Source organism: Alternaria alternata (genome assembly GCF_001642055.1).
Source record: "Alternaria alternata strain SRC1lrK2f unplaced genomic scaffold CC77scaffold_5, whole genome shotgun sequence".
NCBI classification, from domain to species: domain Eukaryota; kingdom Fungi; phylum Ascomycota; class Dothideomycetes; order Pleosporales; family Pleosporaceae; genus Alternaria; species Alternaria alternata.
The window spans coordinates 236538-258869 of NW_017306194.1; the positions used below are offsets into that span (position 1 = coordinate 236538).

The 22332-nt window shown below is 51.1% G+C and overlaps 9 protein-coding genes across 9 annotated transcripts; 3 read left to right on the forward strand and 6 right to left on the reverse strand.

The window, feature by feature from the left end:
- Nucleotides 1-460: 460 nt before the first annotated feature.
- CC77DRAFT_684464 (hypothetical protein) lies at nt 461-1554 on the reverse strand. The gene is made up of 2 exons (XM_018532754.1): nt 800-1554; nt 461-751 (listed from the first exon to the last, which is right to left on the reverse strand). Exons 1-2 carry the CDS (start codon nt 1455-1457, stop codon nt 666-668), a joined length of 744 nt encoding a protein of 247 aa, XP_018388429.1. The 5' UTR covers nt 1458-1554; the 3' UTR covers nt 461-665.
- A 323-nt stretch (nt 1555-1877) lies between these two features.
- CC77DRAFT_1017844 (hypothetical protein) lies at nt 1878-2770 on the forward strand. Its single transcript, XM_018524485.1, has one exon. It carries the CDS (start codon nt 1990-1992, stop codon nt 2581-2583), a length of 594 nt encoding a protein of 197 aa, XP_018388430.1. The 5' UTR covers nt 1878-1989; the 3' UTR covers nt 2584-2770.
- A 158-nt stretch (nt 2771-2928) lies between these two features.
- Nucleotides 2929-4214, reverse strand: CC77DRAFT_1092405 (hypothetical protein; the record flags this gene model as incomplete). The annotated part of the gene is made up of 2 exons (XM_018529631.1): nt 4058-4214; nt 2929-4006 (listed from the first exon to the last, which is right to left on the reverse strand). Exons 1-2 carry the CDS (start codon nt 4102-4104, stop codon nt 2929-2931), a joined length of 1125 nt encoding a protein of 374 aa, XP_018388431.1. The 5' UTR covers nt 4105-4214.
- Nucleotides 4215-5385: 1171 nt separating this feature from the next.
- Nucleotides 5386-6225, reverse strand: CC77DRAFT_1029104 (3-oxoacyl-reductase; the record flags this gene model as incomplete). Its single annotated transcript, XM_018526493.1, has 1 exon — nt 5386-6225. One exon carries the CDS (start codon nt 6223-6225, stop codon nt 5386-5388), a length of 840 nt encoding a protein of 279 aa, XP_018388432.1.
- A 556-nt stretch (nt 6226-6781) lies between these two features.
- Nucleotides 6782-9102, reverse strand: CC77DRAFT_930015 (hypothetical protein; the record flags this gene model as incomplete). The annotated part of the gene is made up of 3 exons (XM_018534139.1): nt 6782-8043; nt 8093-8289; nt 8339-9102. 3 exons carry the CDS (start codon nt 9100-9102, stop codon nt 6782-6784), a joined length of 2223 nt encoding a protein of 740 aa, XP_018388433.1.
- A 4570-nt stretch (nt 9103-13672) lies between these two features.
- CC77DRAFT_1006432 (hypothetical protein) lies at nt 13673-15396 on the forward strand (the record flags this gene model as incomplete). Its single annotated transcript, XM_018523415.1, has 3 exons — nt 13673-13832; nt 13882-14163; nt 14213-15396. The coding sequence occupies 3 exons, from the start codon at nt 13673-13675 to the stop codon at nt 15394-15396; spliced, it is 1626 nt and encodes a 541-aa protein (XP_018388434.1).
- Nucleotides 15397-16360: 964 nt separating this feature from the next.
- On the reverse strand, nt 16361-17302 carry CC77DRAFT_983629 (ligninase LG6 precursor; the record flags this gene model as incomplete). The annotated part of the gene is made up of 2 exons (XM_018536150.1): nt 16361-16570; nt 16628-17302. The coding sequence occupies 2 exons, from the start codon at nt 17300-17302 to the stop codon at nt 16361-16363; spliced, it is 885 nt and encodes a 294-aa protein (XP_018388435.1).
- A 2189-nt stretch (nt 17303-19491) lies between these two features.
- On the reverse strand, nt 19492-20787 carry CC77DRAFT_1029108 (hypothetical protein; the record flags this gene model as incomplete). The annotated part of the gene is made up of 2 exons (XM_018526494.1): nt 19492-19595; nt 19638-20787. 2 exons carry the CDS (start codon nt 20785-20787, stop codon nt 19492-19494), a joined length of 1254 nt encoding a protein of 417 aa, XP_018388436.1.
- Nucleotides 20788-20947: 160 nt separating this feature from the next.
- CC77DRAFT_1017848 (hypothetical protein) lies at nt 20948-22223 on the forward strand. Its single transcript, XM_018524486.1, has one exon. It carries the CDS (start codon nt 21113-21115, stop codon nt 21869-21871), a length of 759 nt encoding a protein of 252 aa, XP_018388437.1. The 5' UTR covers nt 20948-21112; the 3' UTR covers nt 21872-22223.
- The last annotated feature ends 109 nt before the right edge of the window (nt 22224-22332 follow it).

The following is a 22332-nucleotide window of genomic DNA, read 5'->3' on the forward strand; positions in this document are numbered from 1 at the left end:
ACTCAACCCTCTACTCGGCTGACACCCCTTGGAGCTACTCAGCGCATCAAAAGTAAACCACCACTAATGCCTATGGCGCCAATGATAGTACAAGCACCATACATGCTTGACCATCTAACCGCCGATGCGCAGCGAATATCGGCAAGCCTGCCACCAGACGACTGGCACTCGGAATTTGTCGTTCTTGAGTTGAAGCGTGATATTAATGGAGGAGGAGTAGTGCTGGTGAGTGGTATCGCGTTGTTAATTGCATAGTCCACTGAACCTAGCTTCTATAAAGCCGCCATCACCCATGCAGGACGATGCCGAGGCCGCTGGGGACTCGCACGGCAGTATCTTGGAACGTTTGAGAGGACTGTTTCGTACAGCTATTCGACGCCTTCGCGGGCACCGGAAGGACGCAAACTCGTCTTGATTGAATATTTGGGCATTGTTGTAAGTTGGCACCAAACTTTGAAGCGTTGGTATGTGTGAACAGCTTCCTCAAGATTCAAGCTAATAACGCTTCTTGGACGAAGACTCAGTTGCAATGTCGAGCGCCTGGAGGATATCGGTACCGAAGACGACAGTCATATATGCTGGGAAAATTACCCAAAGACCACTGCGGAACGAATCAGCGTTCCTGTCACTTCAGACGCTAAGCGCAGGCGGAAAAACAGTTCGACTCACTTCATGATACCGTAGAAGAACAGCAGCGTAGCCCAGTCGTTATGGCCGACATTTGCGAAGCCAGAGAAATACTCGTTGAAGTCTACAATTGTTAGCCTGTGCTTTGGCTATGTGCCGCATGAATACGCACAATATAGTACTGTCTTGCTGAGAGTCATAACCGCAGCAGCGAAGCCGATAATCAGCGCGCGATTCCCATTCTTCCCGCGTACCTTCCGGCCTCCGGCAAGGAACTTGCTTACGCCCTCACTGAGTTGCAGCCCAGTGCCTCCAGTCGTGGGCACACCATGGTTATAGATGATCATGGCATAAAGTCCATACAGCACGAGTTCGATAGCGTTCAGAAAGCCTTGCGCGCCACCAAATCCATCGTTGTTTTCCCACCCGGGCCATCCGTATACGTGATCAATCGAGGCATAGATTTCATACGGTTTCCAGATTGGCCACTGAAGTGCACCGCCAGCCATAGTGTGCGGGCGCAAAAGGATGTACAGGGAGTCCCATAGCACGAGAGGCATGGATATGGCGAGCCACACTATAGTGAGATTTGACGCTGTGTGGCACCAGGCCGGCTCGTCGATCTCGGATGGAGAGGGAGGGCTGATCTCGGTTTTGGCATTGGAAACTGCGCGTCTGGCAAGCGACTTTGCCGATGGTGGGGAGTCAAGGTCCGGGGAAGATATGGGTGCCGGGGACGCAGTCGAAGTCCGCGACCGTGGCGCCTTCTTAACGGGCGAAGGTTCGGTGGCGGGGAAGTCGCCTTGGGGATGTGAGCGCGTAGACACCATGGTGGCAATGAAGAACCAAGCGCGAGTGGAGAGTGTAGGAAATGACTAACAGTGGTGAGAAGCACAATGGCAGGCAGGATGTAACGTGTTGTGATGATGCAAATGATGCTAAACAACTAGTGGAGAGCGGGTCCAGCTTTAGCCGGCGGGGCTGTACCTCAGACGGAAGGAGCTCTGCCTATCAACCAATCATGGTCTGAGACGCAACCTACATTTTCCCATTGGCCGCCAATTCCTAACCCTCGTCACTCTTTCTCATGTACAAACATCTCCTGCTACGTGCCTAGTAACTGCAAGTAACCTATCGCCCCTGAGGCAAGCGAGTCTACCAGAGCAGCAATCATTCTTCAGAACGATACCGGAGACCAAGCTCTCAAGAAAGAATATGGTACCCGTTCCGATGATGATGGAGCTAGGTCGCATGGACAGATGGAGCGCGAGAGACTTGCTAAAAGATGAGCGAGTCACTGCTAACGGAGTATGTGGGCCGTGTAATCGATAGGTATCAGGCAGGCGATGAGGTAGGTTTCTCATGTCTTCTAAACGCTTCTCTAGTCGCTCCGCTCTACGTTCTTCTCTAGGGCTGCTTGTTGGCTCTTTTCACGCAATCATCACTGTCAAAGTTGGCATAATCAATCAGCAACTTCATATACGACTCTACTCCCCACTCAACCTACTCCTTGTCAAAGTTTCTACCTATTTCATCAAGGAGCAAGAAAGCAATCCACACAAAGAGAGTGAAATGTCTTACCCTCCGAACAGTGCCGTCGTCATCCGTCGAAGCCCGCAACACGGTATTCATATCACCAAAACCTGCTCGTCAGGCCCATCATTATCTCCGTCATCACCTTCTCCTGAAACGTCCCATTCGTGGCCATCCATTTCAACTAGCGCTCACACAATCATTTGCGCAGAGGCCTATTGCAACAACATGATCGACGTTGTGCCACATTACTTCAACACTGGAATTTCTGGTATAGACAGCAGGGTGTACATAAAAGCCAGGTGCAAAGAGTGTGAGCCGCCTGTAACAGTGCCTACCTGGTGGGTGGGCCATAGCAAGGCCAAGCAGGAAGAACAAAAGTGGGATGAGGCGAGCAGTGATGACTGGGCAGACGACTTTTGAGGCATAAGGTAACAGGGACATTCAGAAGACAGGAGAGGTGTTAGCATAACTCTTTCATGTGAAAGCTTGGAGACTGGATTTGATCAACACTTATATCTATCCATCATGTATGATCATGTCTGTTACTTGATGTTTCTCAGCGCAGTGGTACACCGCTCATGTAAAACCCAAGATGAAAAGACATGCTCAAATCCAGGTCCGTTGCGCATGCCTATACTCATCAACCTCAGCGTTCTCGCAGGGCAAAGCTATGTTTGTCTCGCACACATAGGCGCCATTCCACATCTGAAGAAACCATGTTGACTAAATATCAATGTGAGTCAAGGGGACAGGCGCAGCGGTCTTCTAACGGGTGCGAGTGCGCCCTCGTAGCACCTCCGCCTCATCCGCCGTGACAGACATGAGACCGGAGCCCTTCTCGTCAAGCTTCTTCTTCAATGACTCAGCAGCAAGCTGCTCTCTTGCAATACGCTGACGTTTCTCAGCCTGGTTTTGCTCCCAGCGCTGGCGGCGCTCTTTCTCCCGGCCCTCGGCTCGCTTCTTCGCGTATCCAGCGAAGAAGATATCAGCCGACTCCATAGCCTTCTTCAGACGAGTGTGCTTCTCCAGAAACGCCTCGAAGTCTTCAGCATCAGGTATAAGACCTTTGTAGCGATCATGACAGAGGTGGTTGATCATCGCAGTCCAGAGCGGGTCTTTATCAGAGGTGGCGTTCTGTTCGATAGCAATGATCTCCTCGTAACTCGGAAGATGGGTCTTAAGATAACCAATATAGCCGGTGAGGATATGACGGCAATAACGCTCCATGCCCAACAAGCGAGCGGCGCACAAGATAGCAACGTCCTCGCCAAAGGTCTTCTGAGCTGGGATGGCATAGGCTTCAAACTCATTGCACGTCTCCTGCATCCAGTCAATGAGCAGAAAGCGGACTGCGCCAGGATGAACCTGACCACGCGAGAAACGATATTCTAGCGACTCAGGATTGGCGGTGAAGTGCTTGTGAAGGACAGAAGAAGTAGCCATTGCAGCGCGCTTGGAGATATTGATAACCGACGTTCCACCCACGTGAATGGTTATGCAAGGGCCCTGAAGAAGATCTTGACGCTCAGGTCGTATCATTACCAACAGGTTGTCTAGGGCCTGATCCACGATAGGAGAAGACGATAGTTGACCCGGCTTCTTAGGCAAAGCATCAGATGCCGAAACACCAGCATCACTGATGCTGGGAGCATTGGCTGTCGACCCAGCGTTTTGCTCCTTCATGACGTTCTTGACGGTAATGACGGATTTGGTCAAAAGAGCCTGATCTGAAGAGGAAATAGTAACGTTGAGGTCCTTGGAAAGTGCGTTCTTCTTGGCAGTCCTGCTACGGTGGGCACGCGCAGCCTTGGGCATGCCTTGGTCGTGGAGTATGGGTGGCTCACTATACTTATAGTTAGTCCATGATGTAAATGCTACAGCGAGTGATTCTTACGACGATTCGCTGGTGGAGAGGCTTGTCGCATTATCGGCTGTTGTCATTGTGAATTTGATGATGACAAGGGCGCAAATCTAGCGATCCAACTTGATTTTCCTTGTCCGAAATGGAGAAAAAAGAGAGGTTTCAGATGGGAAGGTTTTTGACTGGTTTGGGTGCGCTGTAGTCTTCTCTGGGGAGCTCGACGCGCAGATTGTTTACCTGCAAACGACTATAATATGATCACGTGACTCGTCAGCAACTGCCTGTAAAGCGGTCGAAAGGCGGATACAAACGCCAAGTCAAAGTAAATGGAAGAAAGCATCGTCTGAGGTTGCGTATGTCAGTGAGCATAGGAGAGAATATTGATATTGGTCATAAGTAGGCTAGTCGTTTCCATTCCATGCCCCTCTCTTTCCAGGGCTTACCTCTCTCTCGGTTCTCTTTCTGCAGGATATCGTTGCAAGTCTTTCTCGTGTGGCACTGGGCTTTCACTCTCACTATCATTAATCTTCAACATGGTCATAGCTCTTTCTGAGTTGGACCAGATCTGAGTTGCATGTACCTTTTGTTTGACAGGCAAGCTGCTTGGCATTCTCCCTTTGTTCGACACAAGATCTTTGTCTATGACAAAGACTGTATGTAGTATTTAGCTAGGACAAGTTTCTCTGTAGGGTTATGATCCGAATGTACATTTACTACTATTGGGTCTCTGTTTGACCACCTTTCGCTTGTGCAGTCTAGATGAAGATAGTGAAACGCGAGAAAGTCGTGCTACAGTAAAGGACTTGTCGCGTTAGCGTCACGCGTGCATTCGCGGCCATGAGTGGCGCCGGCCAATCTCACACGGGATGGCGCGAATCTCAAGCTCCGAGCAATACTCCTCTTTACGCGCAGTCGTTGAGGCACATCACGGTTGTAACAAGCCTGTGATTGTACGAAAGCGCGCAGAAGGCATATTGTTCCAAGCCTAGTCTCTGTCTATGGTTATACAACCTACTCTGGTTCGATGCAAGGTCCAACCATTAGGTTTGTACTCTATCCAAGCAAAACCTGATCCAGTAGACATTAACGAAAGCATGCGTAGGAAAATTGCCGTCAATCTATGAGCCATATTTGAGGAATAAAAACTTATCCCAAAGACAAGAACTGTTACCTTTGAAACTAGAAATGTCTACATCACTGCGTTTATCCTAAAGGCACGTTGTTGGTAGTGGCCAAAAGGCGTGTCAGTGGAATATAGATTGAAACATGATCTCCTAGCTTTCGATCCGACATTTGGATGAAGAACAAATAGTGGATCTTTGAGCTGATGCGAAAGGTGTTGATGCGTCGATCTTATACACTTACTCGGGGTAGACCATCTTTCTCCCGACACCGCCATCCACGACAACCTCCTGACCAGTCACAAACTCGTTTCCAATGAGGTATTCTACCGCCTTCGCGATATCCTCCACTTTACCCACTCGCCCAGATGGGTGCCAAGCAGTGTCTTCCTTGCTCAAGCCTTCCTCCCACTTGACATTACCATCATCTGCAGCTTTGTTCTCGTTGGCTACGTGAATCCATCCCGGGATAATTGCATTGACCCTGATCTTGTGACGATGGCCTAAAGATATTGCCATCGACTGTGTCAATCCTAACAGTCCAGCTTTGACGGATGAGTAGGCTTCGTGGTCAGATTCAGATTGGTAGGCGCGCGTTGATGACATGTTGATGATAGTACCAGGAGAGTTCGGAGTAGAGCGTCCAGCAGCTAGAAGTGGGACGCAAAGGCGGCTGAGTATGTACGGCGCAGTGAGTCCAATCGCAACCTTCAAATCCCACTCTTTTTCGATGTCTTCTCCTTCAGCTTCCATACTTCGATCTTCGGATAGTGAGAGATCGGTGGGGAAAGCATTGTTGATCAAAACATCGAGCCTGCCCCCAAACTTTCTTTCAACTTCGTCGACAGCAGTCTTCAATTCCGTTCGCTTGCTGAGGTCGCATTCAAGCGCAAACCAGCTCTCCTTCCGCCCTTTTGACCATTCTTGTGCTCGATATCTGACATGCTCTAGCTCTTCCTTGTTGGAGTCTAGGATTATGACATCGTGTCCAGCTGTCAGGAGTTGTCTGAACAGTCCGCGCCCAATTCCTCGGGCACCGCCGGTCAGCAGAACTTTGAGTTGTTGGGGAGCGGCGTTCATTTTTATTGAACCCTTGGTAGGAGACGATGATAAAGCCTAGGTGTCGCGATTACGAGTTGAACGTACGCGAATGGCTACATTGATTAATCTCGCTAATAGAAAGTAGTAAAGTTTGCGTGGTCCATGACGTCATGGCCATGACGATTCCACTGCTTGTGCCCTACCAAAACGATACGTGGTAGAGAGATAAAGGTCATAACCATTGTGAGGGCTCACGGACACATAACCATACTCACCCTTGATTCAGATTATGGAACTTCCGCAACTGCGATGTTTGTAACGATCCGACGTGACATCTGGGCATCGCTGCACACGGTGATTTAGGGTACATTCGAATCGCACGCGCTTGTTAAAGGCATCTGAAGATGTATAACAGAACGTAAGAGTAAATTAATTGTTCTATGTACAAGGAAGGAAAGCTAAGTAATGTGGTAGAAGTATAAAGCACCAAGTGAGCGTTCGTGGGTGGATCACGTGATTCACTTGGTGGGGCCTGAATAGGTACTTAGGTAGCATCTGTAGACTTTGCCGCCATCTCATGACTCTAGCACCTCGGCTACAAGCCGGAATCGATCTGGTTAAGAACAACTCCAGCTGTGTAGGCATCCCAGGTATCGCAGAGCTCAAATTGCTCGTCTTCAAAGGCCTGCTTCTGGATGTCCTCCGGCCTCTCCAAAATCTGCATGAAAAGCCCACCGCTAACATGCCACGCCAGATGACAATGCAAAGGCCAGGCGCCGGGATTGTCTTGAGTGAACTGTAGAACTAGGTACGAGGGCTCAACTGTTCCGGTGACATTGCGCGCATTCTGCATCTGGTGAACGTCGCGACGCAGCGTGTTCTCCGGATTTGTGACGACACCATCCCATTCACCAAAGCCTTCCGCAAGAATGTGGTAGTCGTGGCCGTGGAGATGCATAGGGTGGCCACCAATAAGACCGTGGTTGACAAGATGAATCCGGACGTTCTTTGCACCAGGAAACTGGTACACGTTCCATTCGGGATCGAAGTCTGACTCGTTACGCTTCGCTTTCAGGAGTGTGGGCTCGTTGTAGTTCCCATGATATGTGCTGTTGTTGAGGTACCAGATGAAGTTTGTGCCATTGGAGCGGAAATCGAAGTCTACGCGCTCGACATGATCAGGTTCTTCCAAAGGGATCTTGCAGAGCGGAATGGCGGACGTAATAGGGTCATTCTTGCACTGCTCAAGCTGAGCCTGGGTGACATCAGAGCTTGTCTGAGGAATGGCGTTGGTATCGGCATCCTCGTAGTAAACTGCCGCAAGGGCGTTTGGCGAGATGCCGTCAGTCAGAGTGCAGCGGAATCCTTGGGCGAGCTGAGAGCGCATCCAGAACGTATCACTGGGCTTGCCGATAGCTTCGACCACAACGTCAGTGCGCTGACCAACAGCGAGAGTAACAACGTTCGTCATGTACGGTTCAACCGGAATGTAGTCGACGGCAATGACCTTCAGCTGGTGCCCATCGATGCTAAACTTCTGGTTGCCCTCTGCACCCATATTAATAAGACGTAGTAGATGCTTTTTTCCAGACTCGAACTTGAACTTGGAGGTACCTGCATTGGGAGTGCAAGGTAGCGTTGTGTTTGCACAAGGATAGTTCATTCTTCCATTGATCAGGTTGTTGTTTGAAGGCGGGAATAGGCCATTCATGGTACCCTCAACAAGAGAATAGTAGTCGGCGTGGAACCAATCCTCAAGGATGATAGGTCCTACGTCGATGTCATACTCTTCATGCTTTGGTCCATGGATGACCATAGGGCCGTGAGCACCACCAGAATACTGAGCACTGTAGTGACCTAAGAAACTCAGCCTTGGCATTTCATAGTCTAACTTGGATGAACTTACTGTGATACCAAGATGTGCCATAACGATCGGCCCGGAAAAGCATCTCGTAGTATCCACCGTTGGGCGAAATTGGACACTGAGAAATAGCAGGAACACCATCATACCAGGATGTCTCGGTCTGAAGGAGGCCATGGGCGTGAAGTGTAGTACCTTCATCGGTCAGGTCATTTGTGACTCTCCACAAGATCCAATCGCCCCTAGTTTACGGTCAGCTAAAGCCTTACGTCATTTCGCGCTACCTCGTACCAGTTGGCCTCGATGAGAGGGCCAGGGAATTGGCCATTTACAGTCAAACCATTCCTGGTAACACCGTCCGGAGCAATGGTCTGATAAGCTACATGAAGATCGTAGGTCCTTGTCACGCCAGTGTCCGGCATGGTAGGACACAGGGGATCTGCCGTCGGTGTGCTGGCAGCACTTGCGGTAACAACGGATCCAAGAGTCCTGGTGGAGGATTGCCTGATAGACTCGAAGCCTGTGGCGTTGGTATGGTTGTTTGGATGGCCAGATACCGTAGGATAAGGCGGAAATGTGGATGGAAGCTTTGTAGAATTCGATGTGTAGGCGCTATCAGAAATACTACCGGGGAGGCCGTTGACCGGAAGATGAGGTGAGTCAATTAGTCCCCATTGTGAGTTGCCACACTGTTCAACATTTGGTAGCAAAGGCTTGAGCTGCCCAGTACCCTTTGGGATCCAGCATGGCTCATCATACGCATCTTTAGCAGGCCCTCCATATTGATATGGAATCGAAGGTCGAGGAGGAGGGTATTCCTCCCCATGCGATGGTTTTCCCGGCCACTCGAATGGAAGGGGTACGTCGTTGTAAGGATTATAGTATGGCCCGCCATGTCCATGAGCGTTGGTAGTGGGCCGTGCAGTGGCATATTCAGTCACTGTCGCTGTGACTACATGGCAGATAGGCGCGGAGCGGAACGCAGAAGGGGTAACTGCGTGGTAAACAGATGACAAAGATGCTGTAGCAGCGAGGTAAGGAGCGTAGGCTACCATGTTTGTAGCAATGGAAATAAGCCGTACTACTCTCAATGAGCGAACACGACAAGAATGACCGCGAAAAGAATGAACGACTGTGTTGAAAAGCAAGGCACATCGTTCGAAGACATGATCACGGTCAGTGTTATATGGGATTCCCTTGAGACTATGCCAGGTACCAATGTGCTAAGTTTGGCTGTGGGGCTTGAGTTACGAAGAGACAAGCCGTGTGGCGGTAAAAAGTACAGACTCGAAACCTGAATGCGGTCGAGATAACCGAAACCGAGGCGAGGCGCAAGAAGTAATGAGCTGTAAGTCTTCCATTTACGGATCAGGCAAGCAAAATTCAAGGATTGTAACACGAGCTGAACCTTACTTTTACGTTCAACTCGAATTTCCCTTTGCATTGTTCAAGCCCTGAGGCGGGAGAGGGGGGACCAGGCAAGCCACTCAGCGTCAGCGTCATGAACATTGAGGAAAGATCTGCAGACGCATAGTCCGTGACCTCTCATGCCGTTGCCGTTTACGCGTTTAGAGTTCACCGGAGAATATGCAGGTACGTGCCGACAACTGTCAAGATGTCCAGTCGCGTACCGGCGACGCGTCTGACATACTGACAACACCACAGGTCGCCACGAGGTCGGGGGTGTTGAGTCATGTCTAGCTTGCAGTGGCATGTCAGAAGACTACTATAGTTCGATACCTCGAATAGCGGGTCACTCAGTCTAATCTTTTGTTGTTACGACGCCTTGTGTAGTGCTGCCGTAAGTGCCGTGTGCCTAAGGAGTCTGAAAACATGCTAGGTAAGCTCGCGTAGAACCGTTCAGCAATTGTGGCTTGGACGGGTCGGGCGGTAAAGTGTTCTCCTGAGGTGGTGGAAACAATGTGAAGAAGGCTGTGTTGCGGAAGCAGAGGTCATTGGCAAAGTGATGTTTGAGGCGCCAGGATAAGCACTGGTTAGCGAAGACGACTCCCCGCACAGGCCAAGTCGGCTAGAAAGGGGTCTGGTGCCGATCTCCCATGTCCATCTTTGCTTCAACTCTAGGCTGCCTGTTGTAAAGGACGTTGTTACGACTCACAAGAGACTACGCATTCGAACTGGGTGGGTGGTCTTCTCTACATGTGAGGTTGGATACTTGGTACACAACTCGTTGCCACGATTGTCGCTACCTAGGTACCACAGAGTCGAAATCTCGAAGATGAGTATACGACAAGAAGAACTCTTAACGCTTACTGTGGCGCGCTACATCCCGCCCGACTGATAAGGATGAATCTTACATGACTCGTTGTCAGTTTTGTTCTTCTGGTGAAGGGCATCACTTTGTTGTGTTCACGCGTCCCAAATGGCGATTTTCATGAGGTTTAACTCACCAAACTCTAAAGAGCCATGATGCTGCTTGATAGCAGGTATGTACTGGAGAACACTGCTCAACCTCCGATGTAGTTCCTATCTATCACCCTACACCATCATACATGCGTGCAGATCTTATTTCGGCTCCCCACCCGGGATCCACTGAGCCGCGCGCGCTTATTATAGGCGTCTTTCCTATATGGAAGTACTCCAGGTTTCGAGGTTCTCTATCACATCCCACAGCCAACACAATTGATCTTTACTCTTCGCGTGCTGTCGATGAAACGCCAACAGTTCGACAGTTCGCACCCGCTACAGTGCATGACGAATCGAAGCCAATCCGCACTACAATCCATGCATTGCTGGGAGTAGACATGCTCAGCGAATTCTGATATCGGGGCTGTCTGGATGGTAAGACCAGGACGATTGAGATAATGCTCTTCTCACTGTGGACACGTGTATATCTCCCAAGGTCCGCCACAGAAGTAGCAGAATGAATGACTCTAGTAGCAAGTCATGTAGAAACAACATCGAGAAAGCTCGACCATGTTCATTGCTACCACTTCCATTGCTTGGCTAAATTCAATGAGGAATCACACGTGTATGTCACTTGGACACAATTTCTTATGTACCTGGCGTTTGCACTGCATACAGATTCTCTTTTTACACTCGATTCAAGTGTTTGCTTCGCTGCTGATATATTCAAGGCGGATGAGAGCCGTGCAGTCAGTATCAGCGCAATAAGCTGGGTTGAGCGTCATGAGCTTCCTCACCATGAGGTCGATTTTTTTAGTGTGTTGCTTCGGAACAATCTTGCCGCAGACATCGAGAGAAGTAAGAACCTTCCAGCACTTGGGAAGAAAGGTGGAGACGCCGTCGAGAGCCATAGTGAAGGGATCGAAGAGGCAGTGCCGACAATAGCTGTAAGCTACGTGTTCACGCTCAAGTGTCAAGGTGTCTACGGCCGGTACACCGTCAATACATGCCTCCCAAAATTTGAGGTGCGCTTCTGAGAGTAGTTCTGCGTTGTGGTATGCTTTCTCTCTGGTATTACTCGACGCACTGAGACCAGAAAATGCGCCAGGAGCGATCTCGTACGTGCATATGTCTGTGTAGGGTCCCTTAGCATGTGCCCACTGTTTATCGGGTCCAAGACAACGATCGCGAGTTAGGTTTGAAGCGCAAGTAGAGCCGGGTAGAAAGTCTTAATCATCGGTTTACAAATAGGACAGGGCCAAAGCGAGCTGCTGATCCGCAATTGCTTGCTCCTCTTCTTCGACAAGCCTTTCGAGCTCGGTGCGGCTCTAGCATTCAGAGTCAGCTGGCACTCGCACCGTTTTATTTGAGTCGAAAACTGTCGTAGCCGTTCCGGTTCCTGGAGTACAGTGCGCGATATTGGGGTCTCTTCGTCTTCGCGGCAAACCTGTGTGGGCTTGACTGGATTGGGATTCGAAACAGTGCGACCGCGTTTGTTGTTCAAATTAGGCCGTCAATGGTTCTATGATCATAGTGGCAGGTATGCTAACATCAGTAGACCTTTACCGCCAAGCTTCTGTTAAACTTGAACACAGCGGCTGCAACTTAGATCTTTCAACTCATGCGCGTGCATGGACAAGTGCTCGGCAAGCACCTCAAGCGTATAGTTGGACTGAAGTAGAAATAGCTTCCTAGGCAGCCTACGTTTGATGCTGGCTACTTTGAACCCAGCGTGTCACACATGAGACCCAACATGAGATCAATTTTGACGGCATGAGAAGCTCGGATTCTCTCAGATATACGAGATAACTCGATGTAGTCATGGCGTTGAGTCTCATGGGACGCACATAGCGACAATCCACATCGTTAACGTGCTCGTTACGGCAATCGCTGATTGAGCCACTTGCAAGGGTATCCTCGTCAGTTGTTCTTGCTTATCGTCGATACCTCAGAGGTAAGTCTGTGTACAAGTTCGGGTTTTAAGCGCAATGACATTGCAAAAGATCCATCACTCCATCGTAGAGAATGACTACCTGAGTACACTCTGAACTGTGACTGGTGCGGCGCACTAGCGCATGACATCACCATGGTCCTTTGCTATCGCCGCGCAATAGGCCTCCCTCTTCCTTCGCACAACAGCTCACGCCACAACCCATCAACCGATACGTCCTGTTCTATACCGCCTCTGGTCGCTTTGCGCTTCGACCCGCGTCAATACTTTCCTCTGAGGCTCCGACCTGCGAACCCAGTGCTGATCTTACAATTAGTGTTTCGTCTCGCCCCACCACGACGTTTCAACGTGCCGTGCGAGAAACATACACGAGCGGGTATCTGTCCATCATTTCATCCGCATTATGTTGCAAACACCCGTTCAAGGTACTATCCTGTCGCTATTTAACCGTCTTGTCATCTCTCAGTGAACATGTTCATGTTCATGTTCACTCCCGGAGCCGGTGCCAGTATCTCAACCCTGGGCTCGAAGACCCGCATCGGATCTTAAGCTGCAGATTCTTTGAAATTGCGGAGGATACCATCAATAGAATTTGCAGCTTTGCGCCGTTACACAATCATCTCCGAGACAGAGCTGCCGCCAGGCCCAATGCATTCGAATAGTCGTTGCAATTCATGTCTTACAAGTAGTACCAGCACTGTTCTAGCAGAGAGAAAACACCAAGATAGACGCATCGATATGCACTGCAATCCCTTGTGTTGGATGGCATCACCAACAATTTGCGAAGGATGGCTAAGAGCCCCTGCAATGCAAAGGAATCTCGCCTTGTCATAGGTCAAAACAGCACTAAGCCATACTCGGCTCGAACTCCAGGCACCGTATATATCCACCAATCAGCGCCCCGCACGTCAAACCTGTCACTTTTCGACTTGACCCATGGACCTGGTTCTGGTTCCCAAGACTTCTGTTCGTGGCATAGGACCCCATCCTTCGTTCATCTATCCGCCTGTGGCTGCAGACACATAGCGCCCTGACGTTAGGTTCGAGATTGGACCGGTGGTAAACGAAACGGCTAACCATGCAGCGTGCCACATATCCCTCGGCATCACGGCTCAACTCATCTCCTGTGCTGAAGGAGGATATAAGCCTTGGAGCCCGCCAGCTTTTGAAACAGTAACGCAGCTGCGCTGGACATTCTTTCACTACGAGACTTCGTCATTCATTCGTTCTTTTGCTTTTTCAGTCACTCTTTTGTCATATTTGACTAGTCATTCATTCCAAACATCACTACTCGCATCAACATATACACTATGAAGTCCGTAGCTGTCCTCCCTGCCATCTTGGCGCTTGCAAACGCCCACGCCACTTTCCAACAACTCTGGAAGAACGGAAAGGATCTCGAGAGCACTTGTGCCAGGTTGCCACCTTCCAACAGCCCCGTCGAGGATTACACCAGCAATGCTCTCCAATGTCAGTCTCCTGTAGATCCGGTCGGTCATGAATGCTAACAATAGTATAGGCAACGTCAGCCCCGCTCCTGCTGAGGGAAAGTGCGACTTCGAGGCCGGTGACACAGTAACCATCGAGATGCATCAGCACAACACCCGTGACTGCAAAGAGGAAGGCCTCGGTGGTGCTCACTGGGGTCCTGTTCTCGCATACATGTCCAAGGTTGAGGACGCAGCCACCGCCGACGGTTCCAGCGAGTTCTTCAAGGTCTACCAGAACACCTGGGCTAAGAACCCAGATGCCACTCAAGGCGACAACGACTTCTGGGGTACCAAGGACCTCAACTACAACTGTACGTACAAACATGTATAACTCTAGCGGCATGTCTAATATCTCTGCAGGCGGAAAGCTCGACTTCACCATTCCCAAGAACATCGCTCCTGGTGACTACCTTCTCCGTGCTGAGGCAATCGCCCTACACGCTGCAGGCCCAGCCGGTGGTGCTCAGCACTACATGACTTGCTACCAGCTTACTGTCACTGGTAGCGGAACTCTCGAGCCTAAGGGTGTCACCTTCCCTGAGGCCTACTCAAAGACTGGCCCCGGTCTTGGTTTCTCAATTCACGCCGACCTCGACTCATACCCCGCCCCTGGCCCTGAGCTGATCGCTGGCGGCACTGAGGCTACCCCTCAGCTCCTCACTTTCGGCGAGCTCGCTGGTGCCCCTGCCGCCACCGCTACCGGTGGTGCCGCTGAGACCCCCGCTGCTTCCACTCCGGTTTCCGTTGCTGCCTCTTCTACTGCTGCTCCTGCTACCAGCAGCGCCGCTGTTGAGGCTGAGCCTTCTTCCGCTGCACCAGTTGAGGTGTCTTCTGCTGTTGAGAGCTCCGCAGCTGTCACCTCTGTCGCCGTTTCGTCTGCGGCTGCCCCTGTCGAGTCTGAGGTTGTCTCTACCCCTACTCCTGAGGTCTCCAGCGTTGTTGCTCCCTTCCCTGTAGCAAACAGCACCTCCTCTATGCTTCCCGGCACCGCATCCCCCGTCGTCACTTCCAGCGTTGTCGTTGCTCCCACAACCATGCTTACCGCCGTCCGTCCTACCCAGACCGCCGAAGCTTCCGGTCCCATCAAGGAGTACTACCAGTGCGGTGGCCAGGGCTTCAAGGGTACCGGCGAGTGTGCCGAGGGTCTTGAGTGCAAGGACTGGAACCCATGGTACTCTCAGTGCGTCAAGCCCGAGGCTACCAAGCCCGGTCCTTCCAAGGGTCCTATGCCTTCCTCCGCTGCTGCTTCCAAGCCTACTGCCACCGCCGTGTCCCCCAAGCCCACCGCAGAGGCTCCCAAGCCTTCCGCTGAAGCCCCTAAGCCCTCTGCCGCTAAGCCTACTTCCGCCGCTGCCGTCGAGGCTAAGCCTACCTCTGTAGCACCCGTCGCTACTGAGCCCTCAAAGCCTGCTGCTTCATCTGCACCTGCTGCCGGTGCTGGTGAGAAGACATACACCCTCGAGACCTTCATTGCTTTCCTTGAGCAGGAGGCTGGTAGCGAGTCTGCTGCCAAGATCCGCCGTATGATTGAGGCCCTTCAGTAAACGATTCCGCATCTTGTGCGATGATTCTTTTGTACATATACTTCTCCTAGAAGGGGAACTTCGATTCTTGTAGCGATGTTTTTTGGAATGATACTTGTCCACTTCACATTTAGTTTTTCACTTCGTGATTTATTATGACCTGAATCATGATGGCTACTGGTGGTTTGTCCAGAGGGGATAAACCCCCTCTGCAACGATTTCGATAAAATCTGCATTGTTCATGATGGGGCACGCTAATGCTCTCAGTGGCCGTCTTAGTATTTTCGAACGTGCTTGACATATTTATTCATCCACCTTGACACTCGGCTCTTCATCGTATCAAGATCTACATCTTCGCAGTCTATCATCGCCTCTGTCGCTCACTCGACATTGCCTGTATTACCAGGACTTTATCAGCATGTGATGAATGTGGTGAGTGAGGTAGGCACATAAGTATTGCACTCCTCACTAGCAGATACCATGTGAGTACGAAAGCTTATGCATATTGTACAAAGTTAAACCTAGCATAGCTTTGATCATAGGTGAGGTCGGTGCCAAAGCCCTAGTGTATCGTGGACATGGTGGCGAGGGAGAAGACCTGCACAATGATGACAGGAAAAAATAAGCTGCGTTTTGAGGCAGTTACGTAAACAGTTTGAGAACGACCGAGAACCCTTGTACTTCCAAAGATCGTGTTTTAAAGCCATGTTCGTCAGGTTCTCTTCGATGAAGAGTTTCGACGCCAGAGATGATTGGTGAGTGTGGGTGGAAAAGCGGCGTAATTCAAGTGAACACGAAGGATATTTGAAGTAGTTGTGAACATATCATTACATTAGTGAAAGTGCGAATCCTTGCGCCACATGCTGTCACGTTGCGCGAAAGCGCCCATGTAAAACAAAATCTAGGACCATTTCGTGGTCTGACTCCCAAACACCGTGCCATCCAAGTCGTTATCATGGCTTCGTAATGCCTTCTCTTGTGTGACTCACACCCTGAACTTCGCACTCATCATCTTCGTGAACCTTGCATTGAAAGCCTGCCTCTTCTTGCTTGCACTGCTACTAGGAATCAGGCTCGAGCAATCTTGGAGCTTACTCGCATCGCTCCCAATCACAGCAAACCGGTTCCACGCTCCTGTGAAAGCGCTGGACCAAGCATCGGCGTCATCGGCGAAGGAAGACCATGTCTTTGCTGTCTGTAGAGATAATCAGTATCATGTTAGAGGCAAGGATAAGTCATGGTCAAAACATACCTGAGACGAGTTGGAGAGAAGAACATCGCTTTGCAGACTGTATGGCGCCGTGCCATCCTTGGTCTCCTTGTAGAAGGTATTGTCGTACGTGCTAGGTGTCGAGTCCAGACTCTTGCCAGCTTGTGATGGGTCGTCGTTGAACTGTAGTGCTACACTATGTGTGCCCATGAGTGCAACAACATCATCGGCCGAGAAACCTTTCGCACTGAACGCTCCCAAGATGCTGCTTAAGGTACCACGGCTGCTCGGTACACTCCCAACGGCTGCGGCCTTGGAGCTGTCCTTGCGGCCGACCAATGCTTGAACCCTAGGGCCAAGTGGACACGCAGAGATTGCTGTTGCTGCGGCAAATTGGATCATGTCGGCTGCAGCGACGTTGTACTTATCGCTCCAGCCTTTTAACTTCTTGCAAATAGCAGAGAGGCCGGCGTTTTCGGATCTCGAGCATTCGTCCGTGAGGATTAGACTACCATCACAGCCGTTGTTGATGCAGTCATGGAAGGGCGCGCGGATGGCTCCGTGAGCATCAGCACCACAGCCAGCAAAGTCAGACTGAAGTTCGGAGGCGACATCCGACCACACGGACGGGCATTTGGATGATGAGCGAGGCCAGATATCGAAGGCCGAAGTTGACGATGCCGCCAGGGCAATGAGGATGATGGCGAAGGAACGCATGTTGGTGCAGTGGTGAGATTTGCTGTATGTAGTCTTGTGTCGATGACTGGCAAACCCCAAAGATGTTGACGATGAACTCCAATGATATATGGGCAAGGCTGTTCAGTTCAAAAGAAAGAATGACGAAACCGAGACTGACTGTTGAGACTGACTGTTGAAACCTACAAAACCAAAAGCTGGGAAACGTGAGAAACTTGAAAGAAATATATACTTCAGAGTCCAACGTTGGCCGCTCAACGGTCTGATGAGAGTTGGGCTAAATTACGGTTAGAACGATGGCCATGATAGCCACACTGACGGTTCCGTGCAAACTGTCGAAAAATCGATTACACTAAACAGCGATCTTACCCACCTAAACTCCGCAATTGCTCATCCATATGCATCCCTTATTCCCATTCTGACCGGATTCAGCTTATACCCACTTTCACCTTCTGACCATTCCGGCCCACGGTATTGGCGGGTTTGGATGGAGTAAACCGTTGACAGTCTGGCGCTTGATGCGATTTGTCGTCTAGTATCGCGCATCGTGGCACGTTTGTAGTCGCTACTATTGAACTAGAGCAAGTCTCAGACCCTGACAGGCGCTACGAGGCTTATGTTCAGCGGTCGCGCTGACAAGTGGCTTGAACTTTGGCGGTCGTGGAACGCTGATCTTGGCTGTTTGCTGAGTTGCTGTCGGAGGTCAAAATGCCCGACGTGAGATCGACAGCATCGACGCAAGGATGATCCACAACTCGTTTCCAGAAGCAGCACAGCAGTCGCAGAGTCTGCTCGGACCTCAGCGTGGAGAGCCGACTTGATTTTGTCGTGTCGTGTGAGTGTGGTGAGACTGTGCATGGGCGAGGTCAAGACTGAGGGTTGTCGCCGTCTAGGCGTGAAATTCCATGAAAGTTTCAATGGTTTCCAAGACGTCAGGGTCCGCTGTTCATGCTTCCTTAATTAGACTGACGTTTCAAACAGCAAGTACATGGCGTGATGCAGACCCTAACCCTTCATGCAAAGCAATATAATCAGACCCAGGAAATCGAGTAGCTGGTTCCCCAGAGCTTGGTACTGTGCCACCTGCGCAAACACCAGCCAGATGCAGGCCAGATGCGGCGCCGGCAACGCCTTGGTGTTCCGGTCAGCGCTACCCCACTACCCACTCTCCGATGCAATGCAGGCAATCGCTGAATCTAGCATGCATGCGCGACTGGACGGAATTATGGAAGCGATGCAGATCCGTGTCAAATCAAGCTTTCGCGTCGTTGCAGTGGCGTTGTGGAGAATAGCCATATCTGTAACATTTTGCATTAGTCTGTCGAAATTCACCGGTTCTCAACTTGTTGAACGAGTGGAGAAGACGTGGAGTGAACTGTTCGAAAGGAGATTGCCATTTTGCGTGTGCGGTGTCTTTGAAAAACATGGAAAGTCACGCTGCATGTGTGAATTGTCAAGTTGCTCTATGCTTCTTTTTCTAGTGTTCATTGGTCGAGATCATCGTGAAATATGCACGTACAGTCATCCAAGGATGATTGACACCATCGCACTGCCTGTCAGGCTTATATATCAGCCCACGAAGACGATTGAAGATGAACTCAGATGTTCGAAGCTTAACCCTCAGTCTTATGCCAAGTGGCCTGTGCAAAGTATCCGTGTCATATAGACCAGGTCAGTGTCCATTCCAGCTATCTTCTTACTACACACTGTCCCCTCCGTGAGCCATCTTCTGTCTTTTTGGGGGTGCTCCGCCTCCATTTGCGACACGGAAAATCTGCCAATCGCTCGTGTCTACTTCGATGATGCTTGTTTCGACATTCGTCTCTCTGGCGTCTCTAATCGCATGAGCTCTCTCCATATCTTCGATCTTGGAACCCATCTCTCTCTCCATGGTCTCGACGGTCTTCTTCAACAACTCGTTTCCAGATGTACCAAGAAAGTTGGGTCATCGGAGCGAAGAGAGGAGCCGAGCCCACATGACGGTCGTAGATGGTAAAGTCGATAAGCACTCCACGATGGAGCGATAGGCGGATCAGCGGGTCTCACTTGGTGACGTCCACGGAATTGGCCTGAAGTTGTCGTAAAATAGACGAATATCGGCCTTTGACTGAATAACACCGTGAATCCCTCAGTTGATATCCTCAATCACGTCTTGACAAACAACATGGAGCAGGTGATACAGCGTGCGCTGGCAATCATAGATGAATTGTTCATCCACTGGGTACCGTGATATTGAGCCGTTCGCGCAGGTTGACCGACAAGCCCACGACATGATGGGGACCAACGGAGCTGCTGTTCTCAGGGGCTAGCGTATCTGCTGGGGTGTCATAAATGGCGATGATTTCTTCCAACATACCGGCCATGTCACGATTCTCCCGTCGTACGTCTAAGCGTTGGATCGGGTGGTTTTCTTCAGACAACGAGCTCAGCCGTAGATGTTCAAGCTTTTTGCACTCTTTTAGAGCGTGTAATATCGACGACCAAGTACCGGTAACGAGACGAAGATCAGAGAAGAGGGCTCGTCGTAGCGTCGCTGAATGACTGCTGATCATGGAAGCTAGATCGTCTGCGTGCAATGCGCAGAACATGAGTTGGAACACTTGGAGATTGGGACATGTGCAGGAAGAGGCTAAGCTTCGGAATGCAGATGCGACATAAGCACTGCGATCTAGACTCAAAGTCAGATTTCTCAGCTTTGGTGCTGTGGCAACAATGCTTGCAATCCATTTCTGCCAGCCAGGTACCTGAGAAACGTCGTCGTAGATGGTCAAGACAGAGATTGTGAGAGTGTGGAGATGCGAAAAGCGATGACACAACGCATGAAGAGATTGTGCGGGTACATTGAGCACCGAAAACGGTAGGGTGGCTTCTTTGTGTAGAGCGGTTCCGCGTCTGCATTTAGCCATGCGAAATTCGAGCAGACGAACATCGGTCTGGACGATAGCATCGACGACAACTTGGAAGCACCTGCTACGAAACAAGCGGTCGTCTTCTGAGATGAGGCGGCGGCATGCAGCCGGCTGGTCATTTCTCGGATAAAAGTGAACAGCCTCCAAGTTGGTGAAGCCTCGCAACGCTTTAACAAGGCTATCGTAGAGCCGTGTCGGATATCTGCTTTCCAGAACATATTTCAACGTAGTTGCCTCGTCATGGACATGTCTGTCTTGGATGCCAGGCACCCTGGGAAATCGTTTGGGTGGAGGGAATCTGCCCACGCGGCTGATAGCAGCGAGCGTGTGATAGTCACTGGAGGTCAGAAGCTGGATCTGCAGGACTTTGACAGCACCCCGAAGATTTTCACACCGTGACACATTGACGAGACGACCAAGGGAGGGCGAGCCGAGAGTAGTCTTTAGTCGGGAGAAGGCGCATTCTACAAAGAGTGGATGAATCAGGAAACGCAGCCTCTGGGAAGTCAGACGGAGGTTCTTGCAGGACAGTAGTTCCAGACTGGCAGCAACGAGCTCGAACAGCTCCACAGGGAGACGTTCTATCTGTGAAGTCATAACGACATGGTGATGGAGAGAGATGGACAGATGTGATGTGATGTGAGGATAGCGCGGTGCATGGGTGATGGGTGGCACATGCAATGAGCGCACGGGCCAGGAACCACTCCTAAGAATCACGACAGCGCTGGCCCCCCGCAGCGGCCCACGACCTCAGCTACAACGACGGAAGCGACGCTTCCTGCAAGTAAATAGCCTTCTCGTCTGTCTTTCTTCCCTCATCACCTCACTCTCTCGTACTTTGCATTCTCCATCGCGGTTGCATTCGCGTGCGTGTGCTGAAGACGGGCCACGACTCAGCGGAGCCTGACAAAGACTGTCCGCCATGGATTCGATGCGCAGCCTCAACAAGTCACTGCCCAAGACAAGACGGCAGCCCGATGTGCACCAGTCGTTCCGGACGGCGGCGTTAAACGTCACCAACTTGTATAAGTCGGCGCTTGCCGACCTCGACAGGGCCCGCACCGACGGCTACCAAGAAGCTCTTGACGACCTGCTCGCGTTTCTGGACAAGGAGAACATGGGCCTGGGCGACGGAGAGGGCTGGCGGATACGGCAGTGGGCGACGGAGCGGCTGGATGGAAGCCTGCCCAAGCAGTCGAGCAGCGACAGCGACGAAGAGTACCTCGACAGCAACCGTGCCAGGAGCTCCTCGCCCATTATGGACCGCAACCCCGGCATGGAAGACTCAGGCACGCTGGATCCGCCAACGGCTACGGAGCAACGATGCGACTCGGCGCCTCCCCTTCAGATGGAAGCCTCGACCACAGAGGCTGACATGTCGCCGCTACACCACGTCTTCGAATTCTCTGCCGCCCAAGCCTTCCCGTCCGAACCACCAAACGAAACCGCCTCGGCCGACATGTCCGCTGCCGCTCGCCGTGCCTTCTCTGCGCCCCGCCGTCCCTCGAACCGCTCGTCCACCCGGAACCTCCAACGATCCGCCGCTCAGAACCTCTTCCAACTAGGCACAGGCGCAGGCCAAAAGAGACGATTGATGAACGACTTCTTCAACGTCGATGGCTCCAACGACCGACGAGACGGCTCGTCAGGCGGCGGACCCAAGCGCGGACGCATGTCATAGCATACAAATCTCCAAGCCTGAGAGGCCACTCGTCCGACTCCAGGCAATGACACGAACGACGCTTCGACGAATCACGACTACCTGCATCATACCCAGACGGCGCATAGGGCTAGTGGATCATTTTTCATACGCATTGGGGGAGGCTTAATAGACGCATCCTGTGGTGTTCATTGCTTTTGGATCTATATACCTTTCTTTTCCTTCTCTATGGGGCGGGACATCATTTAGTGGTGTGCAAGTAGATAGCAAGAGAGAGCTTTTTTTTTGTGAAGGAGACGGTATCAATAATATTGTTCTAGGTCCTCAGTTCTCTTTCTGTTCTGTGGAATTCCAACACGTTACATGCCGTGCCTCATCTAGTTCATGCTGCAGCCATCCTGTCATGAGAACCACCGATAGACTCCCAGGCCCACCATGACAGCGCTTGTCCCCGTTATAGCGATACCTCTGCTCCTCATGCC